Raw genomic sequence first — 12926 nt, 5'->3', positions numbered from 1 at the left:
GCCATCCTACCCTGCAGCTATTCATCCAGCGCTGGGCCCAGACCCGCCATCCGACTCAACCTTGGAGATAAGCGTACGAGGGAGTTTGGAACGAAGAGTCTAAACACAGTTTGGTATCAGGAGAGAAATTGTTTGTTATGTTCAGCTCCAGCCTTAAGACCACAGCTGGCACCGAAATGGTAGCCGCATGAACTAATGTTGGTAATCTTGCTTTAGTGTGAACCACTGCATGTCAATTTTTACAGTTGATCTAATGTCCATCACTGGTTCCTCACCATTCCCACTGGAGAGCCCTGAGCCTCTCCACGATGTTATAAAGCTACACCGAGATGTTATCCAGTTTGCTCATAGAGTATGAGTGTTCACGACAGCTGTGAGCCTCTCCGAGATGTTGTCAGATGTTGTCAGAGTCTCAGCACTCACAGCAGCTGCAAGCTTCTCCAAGATCTTATCCGTGCTGCGTCTAATGAGCCCATTCTGAGAAGCCACGGCTCGCTCCATCGTTCCAATCAACATAGCGGGCAGCCTTGTGGGGATTTGAAAAGCCGTTTCTGCTTTCTTTATTCTTCGACAAGCCAGAGCCAAGCCAGCGCTGATCAGCAAGAACCCTGTTATCATGGTTCCAAAAAGATAGATGTCCTCAATGGGCTCTCCTGAACCCAGGCTTCTTGTTGAGAAGAGGGTGTCAATTGCATTCAGGGACCAGTTGATCAAATCCCTAATTCCTCTTTTAGGTTTTAGAGAACAGACTGTGAGTCTCTTCCAGGGTAGAGGGAGAGAAGCAGACAAGACAAGACAGAGACATGAGAAAGCCAAGCAGGAAAGATAAGGGAAGGGAAAGGGAGAAAGTGCGACCGCCTTTGTCAAGAGCCAAAAAATATTTTGGCTCTTGACGAGAGCTATCGTCAGAAAATGTGAAAAAACTGCCAATCAGACATTTGTGGAGTTTGCCTGTGAAAAGAGTGGTTTGTTTTAACGTTGGTTGCAAGCCAGTAAAGGATCTTGAAGGGCTGAAGGAGCTTATCCTGTTAGAGGAATTCAAGAAATGTTTGCCAGATCAAGTAATTATATATGTACATGAGCAAAAGGTGACATCACTTCCACATATAGCTTTGCAAAAACGGCATAAAAAGCACTTGCAGCAACAATAACATAATAATCCAGAAACACGCTTTGCCGATCCGATCAGCTGTTCGTAACACTTCCTTCTCCATCAGCGTGAACTATAGCATGTCCGCCGTGACCTGCCCGAAACCAGAGGTGACGTCATTTTGCGGAAATGTAGTTTTTTACGATCAGGGCTTATGAGCCTATACTTGTGTTTTTAAAAGTTATGTTTGACTTTATGACTTTCTGTGTTGTTTCTGGGATGCTTAGGAGTCATATTGCACTGCTGGAAATTGTTTATTTTGATGCATATGCTGATTTTTTGCAAATTTGCATTATAATATTTATTTTAGTTTTTCCTGCAGTATATGAAAATTGGTGTATTTCAAAAATAAAACTATGAAGACACTCAAAATAAATTTCCTGTGATGGGAAACTATTTTGTGCAACTTTTTTGTATTTACAGTTTTGAGGGATAAGCCTCTTAAATTTCTCTAACTAGAAATATATATTAAAAAAAACAAAAACAATTTTAATTTTTTTTGTAGTTTATTGCACTTTTTTGCAATTTATGTACTTACTATGCACTTAATGCATACATATTATTACAATTTGGGTTATAATGGTTGTATTGATGTATAGCAACTTGAAATGCTCCCAAAAATGGCACTACAACATGTAAAAATATAAGATAAGCTCTGGCGGACTTGGTTCTATGGTAGGTCTTAAAGGGTTAAAAGGCGGCTGGAGTGATGCCGCAGGAGAGGTTCTCCCATTTCTCCTCACGACCCAGTAGTATATCTGTGACAGCCACTGGCTGCAGTGTTTTTTGACAGTTGTGGAAGTGGAGTGGGTTGGGGTGAGCTGCTGTTTCTTTTGATCACCAGGTTTCTCCTGTTTTGAGTTAGTTAAGGAGGTCAGACTCTGTCTTTATGTTTGGCTTTGTTTTGGTAAGGTCAGGGGTGTGGGAATCAATTTAGATTTGTTTTGTTTATTATTTTGGCCTTGGCTCACCCTGAAGTGTTGACACTTCCCTTTTGTTGTCCCTCTTTTTAGCACATTGTAAATAAATCACATTATGAAGAACAAATTTGTTTCCTGTCACTGCATGGGTCTTGGGGGGAGCGAGTGCATCTTTCATGTTATTGCCCGGCCGTAGATGGGTCGTAACACTGGATAAAAATGTCACACCACAAAAAATCACAGGCTGGTTTCTTAAACATGATAACGAGTTCACCGTACTCAAACGTGCTCCACAGTCACAACAGAAGCACATTAATACAATATATGGACAGCATAGGATAATACAAAAAATGCACAATCAAAAACAACCTGCCAGTCCAGCAGCCAAAAGAGGTCATCATGTTGTTTAGTGTGGTATCATGCAAAGTCCATCATTTGCTTGACTGATGGGCGTCATCATAACCACATTCAGTAATACACTTTCACACAGACTTACAAACTATTGGGTGGATTAAAATAAGGACTACAAATAATAAAATGGGATTATTACTTTTATTATTTTATTAACTGTAACTGTTAATTTTAACTGATCATTAACAGAGGCTGTTGACACCTCTGGTTTTCATGTCACTTTTTTCTTCATTTAGCACCAGTTACAGCTCACGCAGGTCACTATGCAAAGAACAGACTGAATCTTTTAATGTTTTGTCAGCAACATTAGTTGCTTTGGTAAATATCTTAATGAATCATCTTTGTAGATAATATCATTATAATTTTATTATATTTCGTATCTATTTTGAAAAATTACTTAATAGCAAGTTTCTCATTGTGCTTTTGGTAGCTTCACTAAAACACTTTACAGAACTCCACCAAAGAAGAAACATTTTCTTTGAAAATTTTAAATGGACATATGTTGCCGGCTGCTTATCAGCCAATCATGTGTTAATGCCCTTTTTCATGTAGACATGGCCAAAATAACCCGTTGAAAGTTAAACTGAGCATCAGGATGGAGATGAATGCTGATTTAAGGGGCTTTGAACATGGCATGGTTGTTGGTGCCAGAGAGCAAGGTCTGAGTTTTCTCAGAAACTGCTGAGTTGATGGGATTTTCCCACACAAATATCTCTAGGCTTTGCTGAATCTGGGGTGAAAAAGTGAAAATGTTGAGTGAGTCACTGGATAGTTTGAGGTTAGTTTATGATCAGTTGTCCCTATTCTGGAAAAACTGGGCCCAGGTGTTTCCAGTCACTGATGATCTAACATGACATCTAACTAGCATGAACACAAAAACAGTCATAAATAACCTGCCAGTCTAGCAGCAAGTAGAGTTCATCACATTGTTCAGTGTGGGATCATGCAAAGCCCATCATTTGTTTGGCTGATGGCCGTCATTATAACCACATTCAGTAATACACTTTCACACAGACTTACAAACTGCAGGCTGAACACCAGTGAAGAGCAGTGTGTGCATTTGGATAAAAAAGGATTAGTAAATTAAAACGAGAGCCATACATGGTAGAGTGGAGACTTTTATTCTTATTCTTATTCTTATTCTTCTTCTTATTATTATTGTTGTTGTTGTTAGTATGTTAGTTTTCACTGGTCAGAGACACCTCTACATTTCATGCACATTTTTACTTTAGTTTACACCTCATGCAGGTCACCAAAGAAAAAGTAAAGACAGTATTTAACAATAAATTAATTAAAGTAATGGCAAATCTAATATATTTTAAATGTATTTTAACATGTATTTGCTATCACATTTATTATTATGTTTTCAATAGTTTCACTGCAACACTTTACCTCACCAAAGAAAGATAAAATCTGAATCCAATACCTGAGTGAAAGACTTTTACTTATTTATAGTTTTACTTATTTCAATACTTAACATGTCAAAAATATAATCAATGAAGACATTAAATTAGTAGTTATTGGATAAGCAATCAACCTTTAATATACCTTGTCTTTCAATATCATATGTATTTTCTATTCATATATCAAATATCATATCATCATCAGTATACTGTAAACTCTAATTGGTGCTGCAAAAATAAACATGACTAACTTGTTTCCCTTTTTGTTTCCAGACAAGCCCCAAACAGCACATTAAGCAGCATGTCAGATAACCTGTCTTCCTCTTCCTTTGACTGCTTGACCTCAAGCATTGGGATTTTAATCACCATGACTTTTCTCATCACCAAGATGTTTGTTACCCTTAGTCTCTCCATCCTCATCCTCTATGTGGCTTACCAACGATGGCAGCGGGAGTCTTTGGCAACAACAAGTAACTCTGACATTTTCACCTATAATGTGACTGTCTTTGAACTGATATTTGTATTGGGGGTCATTGCTTCCTTATTTGGCATATACACTAATAACTCAGTGTTAATTATTATGGGGATGTATTCAGCTTCTTTTGGATTGCTTGGAGTAATGGCTCTATATTACCCTGATGTTCCCTATGTTCTATATTTCTGTGTGATGATGGTATCGTTAATTATCATCTCTTTTTGTAGCCTCTCTGTTCTCTGTGTTCTGATTCGTCCAGGTCCAGGAGAAATGCGAGCACACAAGGAGAAGGTTGATCATTCAAAACAGAAAGCCTTCTACACCATCACAGCAATAATGATAGTGCTGTTGCTGTGTTTTCTAGGAATGCTTGTACCAGTTGGTCTGCATAACTCATACCTGCTAAGTAACACAGACAGATGTTTCCTTTTGTTCTCTGTTGACTGGTTCACTCTGCCCATGAGTCTGATTTTGCCTCTATTGTTTCTACACAGAGCAGGAAAACTGTCCTGCAGAAGTTTCATCAAAAAGTAAAAATAATTATTATTTAATAATACGGACAATTTAGGAGGAACTCAAATTTGTGATGTGTGCTTCTCCATTGCATGAACCTCGATCACTTCAGCATTTTGTACTGCTCTTCCTAAATGCTGTGTCATGTACTGGGATTCAGTTTAATCAAAAATGTGTTTAACATTATTCACAAACATTTGTACCAACCTAATTCAATTAAAGTAAGGACATGGTGGAAAATGAGAGTAAATGAAAACATATCCTGTGATATGTCAGCAACATGTCACTTTAAATGAGTCAGCTCTATAACTGTGTAATGCATGAACTGTGAAAAAAATTGCAATAAACTGAAGTCTTCATTGAACCTTTTTGTGGTTAAAAAAAACAATAAATTTCATTTTGCATCTGTGAGTTTTAATATGCATCAGTTTTGCTTCATCCTGCATTCTTGTGCAGTTTATCGCTCACAGTGCACTGTGCACTGTCGGAATGTATACATCAGTTTTTTAGGGTAAACAAAAACATACACTGATGATTTAGAGGTCTCAAAAACATCAAATATGATACACTTGGCGTTACATACTGAAGTAACAGTTAGTCCTGATTGCTTTGACCTGCGTTAATAATATGGGATCTACTCAGTTTTCAACATCACTATCTTAGCAGAGCAAAAGACACCTCTTGACCCATTTTCTCCATCCTTTTGCAAAACAGTTAACATGAATGTCATTCAACCAATCCCAACCCCACTTTTTAAAGCTATGGTAACCAAACAGAAATCCCCTATTTCTAACTATTACTGCCTAGATCAGTATGAAGTCAGTGAAGCACCTGTTTGACACTCCTTCACGCAAATCTTCACTTAGAAATCAGTCTGGTGATCTTCAAAGGTGCAACATCTGTATTGCTTTTTTTACCAGCATGTATGGAGAAGGTCTAAGGCAGATGAGAATGAGTGTCACAAGTGGCAATTTCGTACACTCTATTTTGGTTTACGTGTATTTTCTGTCATATTTCCAGTATTTTAGTTTTCAGTAACAGTTTTATAAAGCCATGAAGTCAATAACATTTGCATCAAAGCATTTCTGATTCTGGATCCATCTCATTGCAAGAAGACAAATATGACACTTTATATAGAAAGATAATAACTGGCACTGCCATGAAGGCTATGTGATGGGCTATGGTGACAAGCAATGGTGCACTGATTGCAAGTACAAGTTCTTTGAGTTGTACTTTGTTTAGCATTGTGTTATGATTGTTTAAAGGCAAAATTAGCTTTTTTTCATATTTTAAATGTTTTGGCATGGTTAGAGCTTTAGCAAATAAAATGTGTCACTTTGACCATGAGTGCCTTTGTTTAGGCCTGTGTGTTAAAGTTTGTCATATTCAAAATATGAAAATATGAAATATATGAAAAATCTGAAAATTGGTGATGTTAAATTCGATTCTTTTTGATCAATTTGAATGAGTCACTCACCAAAATGAATCGGGTTTTTAGTCATTTAGTCACCTAGTCAGTCAGAGAGTGCAAAAAATGTAAATTTTTACTTAAACTTAATTTTTTTTCTATTTTCATGTATATCCTACTGCTAAGATGAGTGATTGAAAAAGAAAAGCAACTATTTTTATAGAGCAAAAAATAGCAAAAAGATTAAGATTTTTAAAGGGAATATTTATTTTTTTATTTTATTTTATTTTATTTTATTTTACTCAAATGTGTCAAATATATATTTTCTCATCTAAATGTCCACTGAGCTGTAAGCCAGGGGGCGGTAATGCGCCTTAACATTAGTTGCCAACCAAGAAGAAGAAGAAGAAGAAGCTGTGAGCCAGGGGGGAGGGGGTGAGTGAGTGATTTGTTCGTGCATGTTTTTTCCTCCAGTTCATAGCAGAAATGTTTTTGTTAAGAAACTGGCTGTTGTTTTTTTCACCATAATTTTAATTATAAGCTAGATATATTTCTACTAATGAAATTAGTTTGCTAACAGCAACAGGGATGAGTCAGTGAGACAGTTGGGCTTGTGAATGATTCACGAGTCAGTAAAGGGATTCTCGAGTATTGAACGATTCGTTCATGAATCGCACATTACTAGTGCAAATGGCACCAAAGACTCAGTGATCTCAGAGAATCTTACTTTTAAAATGTATGATTTTATATAAAGGTATAAACGTTTTGTGAAGATGAGATAAGTTCTTCACCCCTTTTCTCATGCGAAATGAGGAGTTCAAAAGACTGCACCTATAGGGCAACAAAACTGTGGGAAATAAACTGGGCTCTGCCTGTGAATCACTCTTTGTCTCTCTTCCTCCTTCATCTCCTCATCTCATCTATCACTTTCCACTTGCTGTCCATCTGAGAACAAGGCACAATTTGCTATTGCATTGAGCTATTATTTAATTATCCACACTTAAAAAGTTAAACCCAAAGCAATATGAACATCATTTCATTTGAAATATGGTTTTTTAGGGTTTTTATTTCCTAAACTGTTTCTTGGCACTTAAACAGATGTTGAAGAGTTTGTTAAGGGGTTTATTGGTTGAAGCTCATTTAACTCATCTTGATAGAAAGTTCATCCTCCAGAAGGTGTCCTGCTACTGTTATTGGCTGTCTCTCTGAGGTATTCAACATAAGGTTGTGTATCATCAGGAGAGCTGCTGATAATCCCAGTACTAATCCAACAACAGAGGCCTGTCTGCACTTCATCAAAACAATCTGTAAAAGTCAATAAATTAATTAATAAATAAGATTTTAAAAAAGAACAGTCGACACAGTCGGTGTAACAGAAAAAAAAAAACTCAACTTACTAGTGATACAAAATTTATAGCTGGCAGAGGTGAAGCCATAATCAGTGTTCACCTCACACAGGTACAGACCTGAGTCATCAGTCCTGAGTCTGGACAGCTGGAGTCTGATTCGTCCTTCTCTGAGGGCATCTTTGTCACTCTGGACTCGTCCTGAAAACTCTTCATCCTGAGACTCTGACACTTCAACACCTTCATGAACATGATACAGGACTGAGGATTTATCACTGATGAAGAGTTCACAGAGGATGTTGAGAGTTTTGGTGGATCTGTCAGGGTTGGTGGTGAACGTCCACTCCAGTGTGATGTTGTGGTTCTCCTCTGCCTGATAGGAGGTCTGTGTCACATTGACTACAAATGATCCTGTTGAGGAGACAGAGAGGGAAAGAGAGGAGCAGACACACTGAGAACTGGAACAAATCTGTTGTTGAGCTTTATTTGGAGTTCATAAAGTGAAGCTGTAAACTAACCAGAGACACATGAGGTGAGGATGATGAGCAGCAGGATCCTGCAGATCATCTTCTCCCTGTGAGAGTAGACAGAGGTGAAGAGTCATCAACACATGAGGTCAAAGGTCAGTCAGTACAGCTAGAAGAAGGAAAATCTACAGATCAGTCAGATAATAACATTGACTGATAAAAACTACAAGAACTACAACCACAGCAATAGAAACAACCAGAAGAAAAACCTGCACTTTGATTTATTCTGAAAATAGTTCACATTTGAAAGTCTTCATAGCTGCAGAAATGATTGTTATCCACAAGGTGGCGCAATGTTTCACCTAATGAAGCAAATGAAACTATAAAAGTCTTTTTCTCTGGCTTTCAGTCCTTCACTGACTCATGATTAAGTACAGAAAAGTTGATCACTTTCACTGATATTAGTCGATATTATCTGAAAATGTTTCATTTTGACCTAAACAGTGTAACAGCAGTATAGAGGGCACCTGATAATTAGAAGCAAGACTGTGGCTACACATAAAATATGAGTAGTTTGATAATAATCACTTTCAGACATGTATGTAGACTATTTATCCTTTAAAAAACTGTTTTAATGCAAGGTATTTTTGTTAAATACATTTTTCTCCAAGCGCTTCTTAAACTGTCTGAATGTGTCAGTGTGGCTCTTATCTGCGCAAAGGTACAATACGCTATCAAAGCTGACAGCAACCACACTCACACCTCAATATTGTCATTATTCACACAATGTATTTATTTTTCATTGGTACAATGTGTGGCTAGCACAAATGATAACCATGAACTGAACGTAATAGGGAAAGCAGCTGCTTTGTTATAGTTCTTACAGTTTTAATACTACCTCAACTTTAAAGTTTAAGTTTTTGTACTGAAAGAGTTGAAAATATGCTGCTAATTAACTCTGGTGCTCATTGGAGCTCCTTCAGTTTTTTGTGAAGCTCTCTCGGTGCTCTTTCAGTGTTTTTTGTAGCAATAGCCAAACCCATCTGTTCTCTGATTGGATAGTTACATTTGTGATTGACATGACATTGGCCAATCAGATGAAAGGAACAATAGGGTCAAAATTCTTACTTGTGACTTGAAACTTGAGTGCAGTTTCACATGTATTTTTTGGCTAAGTCCACACACAAATTCTTTTTACACATACAAATGTTTTTTACACACACACAAATTGTTTTTACACAAACAAATCCTGATTTATAAGTACAAAATATTTATGACCACAATTTGAGCTCATACTCACCACCTTTGTTGGAATTTGGACACTGTGAGGGTGCACTGCAAAGTGGGCAGACTCTGAGGGCACTGACTTTTTGGCAGTATTTATGCTGATGTAGTCTTTTTCCCACATAGAGTGTTGGGATTTAGAGATTCTTTTATTGCTGCCATATAACCTGCCTTATGATGAATGCATTAATAACATGGTTTACAGTATTATTTTATCAGTAATATTTCTTATAGGGTTCATATTGCATTGAATATGTTTGTCATCACATTCATTCTATTCACAGGTTGAGTTCATTTTATACACAATGCATATCTGTGCTTGTTTAGAGTTGATGTTCCATCCAAGAGGGTTTTAAGCTTCACTGGTGAGAGTGTCCAGGTGATACATGTTGAGGGAAGATGAGAACATAGCAGGTTAATTGCATGCATGCTTACAATACACATATTAATCTAGTAGCAGGCCTGAGCAAAGGCCCAAGTGTCTTCTGCTTTTCTTTGAGACCTGCGCCAATTCTGTCTACTTAGTGATTGATGACGAGGGTCAATTATTAGCCCTTAGAGACCCTGAAGCTTGAAGTTTATTACCTTAAAAGGCAAGTGTTATAGAAAAGAGAAGTTACATGTCTGTTTATAGTTATTAGAGATGTACAAGATCTACCCTTGTCTGTAAACAATGACTGTACACAATGTATTTTTGACCTGTATTGACGTGTATGTGTGGGCGTTAATTTTCTATGCTATAAAACCAGAACCCAGTGTATTTTTGTCAGAGCAAAACAGGGCATATGCTGATGGTTGTTCTCGTGTGTTAATAAACTCATTGTTTGATTGCACTTTTCTGGAGCCTCCGTCGTTTGTTGTTCTGGTCTCCAATTGATTGATCTCGCACGATAATGGCAAGAATATCATGAGCATAGAGGAGGAGTTTGTGTTCCTGCTGCCCACTTATGACGCCTTTAATCTCCTTGTTTGATCTAATACTCACTGCCAATGTTTCTATAAAAATTAAGAACAAAAGGGGGCTTAAAGAACAACCCTGACGAGCTCCACGTGACAAACTAAAAAAAGGTGAAACCAGACCATTTGACATTACGACAGCCTTTGGTTCTTTGTATAGCACTTTAACCCAGTTTAAAAAGTGTGGACCAAACCCGAACCGCAACAAGGTTGAAAAAAGAAAGCTCCATTCAACTTTGTCAAAAGCCTTCTCCGCATCTAAGAAGAAAGCTGCTATTGGAGTATCTTTAGACTGGCTCAACCACATCAAATGGAGTAGCTTTCGAATGTTATCTGAGGAAGAGCGTGTTTTCATAAATCCAGTCTGGTTTGGATGTATGATAACACCCAAAACTTGCTGAAACCTTAAGGCTAGAACTTTTGTAAGTATTTTGCAGTCCAAATTCAATAGGCTTATTGGTCTGTAATTTGATGGATCTGTATTATCTTTATCTTTTTTTGGTATTAGTGAAATCAGTGCCTCATTAAATGTAGCTGGGATCTGCCCATTTTCAAAAGCTTCTTTATACACTTTTTGTAGCACCGGAGCAAGAATGTCAATAAATGTTTTATAATACTCAGCTGGTAGGCCGTCGTTACCCGGTGATTTCCCCGTTTTCATCAAAGTTATTGCCTTTCTGATTTCCGCCTCAGTAATCGGACCCTCGAGCCCTTCCATTTGATCCTGTTGCAGTGTGGGCAGGTCCAGTTTAGACAGAAAAAGGTCTTCACCTGTTTGATTTCCTAAAACAGTAGATGTATATAAACTTTTGTAGTAATTCATGAATATCCTATTTATTTCTCTAATTGATGTAACCAAATTATTTTCATGTTTAATAGCTGGAATGAAGTTTGAGAAATCCTGTTTTTTAACCTGTCTTGCTAATACTTTACCTGTCTTTTCACCACCTTCATAAAATGTAGTATTCAGGCGAAGCATAGAATATGCAACTTTTTTGTTGTATATCTCATTCAATTGAAATTTTAATCCACATATATCCCTATATAGTTGCTCTGTATAAACCCCTGAAAGCAGGTTTTCTTTATATTTGATTTCTTATTCCAATATTTGGATTTTATTCAAACTTTCTTTCTTCTTTTTAGAAGCATATGCTATTAGCTTCCCCCGAATGTATGCCTTAGAAGCTTCCCACACTGTTCCTATGTGTTTGGTGCTTCCAATATTGATTTGGAAGAAATATTTGAGGTCTTCCTCAAGTAAGGTCTGAAAAGACTTATCCAATAAAAGAGAGACATTCATTCTCCATCTAGATCCTACTCTGTTCTCTGTGCCTAATTTAATACACAATTCCACTGCTGCATGATCAGTTAGCCCAATACTCTTAATATCACAACTTTTTAGACAATTAAGCAGAGTATTTGAGATCAGAAAAAAATCCAATCTAGATTTGTGAGAATGGGAGTAGAAGTTGTATTCCCTTTTAGTTGGATTACTTAACCGCCATACATCTGTCAACCCCATGTTGTCTTTTAACATGTGGACTGCTTCTCTAGTTTTATTACCAACAGAACTCCCGAAACTACTCCTGTCAAGGGCACCATCCATTACTTCATTAAAATCTCCAGCTAAGATTATTTGTCCTTCCATCTCCCCCACGATTTTATTAACATTGTGATAAAAAAGTGGGTCTCCCTTATTTGGGCCATAGATATTGCAAAGAATCATCATCACACCTTCAATCTGTGCCTGGACACATATTATTCTTCCCTCTGCATCTTTCAGTTCCTTTACCAGTATAAAGTTAATATTTCTTCTGATGAGGATGATAACCCCATTGCGAGCACTTGAGAAGGAGCTGTAGAAAATATAATAATTTGTTGTTTTCTGTGTTTAGCATGATCGGGAACAAGATTGAGTCTCAGCATTTATTCAGTTTCATAGCAGAGGCGTTACGTACAGTGGCAATTTTCATTAATCATTTCTGCCCGGGAAGCGGTGTGTAGGGACGGTGCCTTGCTCAGGGGTACCTCAGGGTAGCAGTTCAGTGGATTCGATCTTCCGATTATGGGGCCACCACTCTACCTACTGAGGTACCTTTGCCCTACTTTCAACAGTGAAAAACTTGCACTGCACTGCAAATAGTCACACCTTGTTTCAGAAGTAAACAGTCAGTTCACATGTGTGCCACACACTGTAAATAAACCAGGTGTCAGTACCAGTAATTTGAGTCAGTCGAAGATTTAAACAGAGAAATAAAATAAAATAAAATAAAATAAAATAGGAGTCCCCTTCACATGATGCCCTCCTGGTTGTGTACATCTATTAGCCTGAAAGAATGGGCGAACTCAGAAAACTGCAACTACATGAAAAAAGAACAGCAGGAGAAAATTGTTTTTCACAACAGCACCCAATTTCATGAATTTCTTTAAACAGAATATTTTTTTACATTTACAATTATTTTAAAATGGTTTGTTAAAATGGATGTTTTTGTTGTGTGATGCACTTTTTGTTTATTCTTTGATCATTCTGTTTGTGTTTTGCAGCTATCTAAAACCTGCTTTTCTATAACTAATGAGCACTGTGGTGCAAAC

General features: G+C 37.3%; 1 protein-coding gene across 1 annotated transcript; it reads right to left on the bottom strand.

Moving 5' to 3' along the window:
* Positions 1-345: 345 nt before the first annotated feature.
* On the bottom strand, positions 346-8282 carry LOC120433880. Its single transcript, XM_039600844.1, has 3 exons — positions 8145-8282; positions 7678-8037; positions 346-608 (listed from the first exon to the last, which is right to left on the bottom strand). The coding sequence occupies exons 1-3, from the start codon at positions 8191-8193 to the stop codon at positions 346-348; spliced, it is 672 nt and encodes a 223-aa protein (XP_039456778.1). The 5' UTR covers positions 8194-8282.
* Between the last annotated feature and the right edge of the window lie 4644 nt (positions 8283-12926).

The sequence above is a fragment of the Oreochromis aureus genome, linkage group 3, assembly GCF_013358895.1.
Source record: "Oreochromis aureus strain Israel breed Guangdong linkage group 3, ZZ_aureus, whole genome shotgun sequence".
NCBI lineage: Eukaryota > Metazoa > Chordata > Actinopteri > Cichliformes > Cichlidae > Oreochromis > Oreochromis aureus.
Note: the sequence above shows the minus strand (reverse complement) of the source record. Positions and strands in the feature narration are given on the sequence as shown.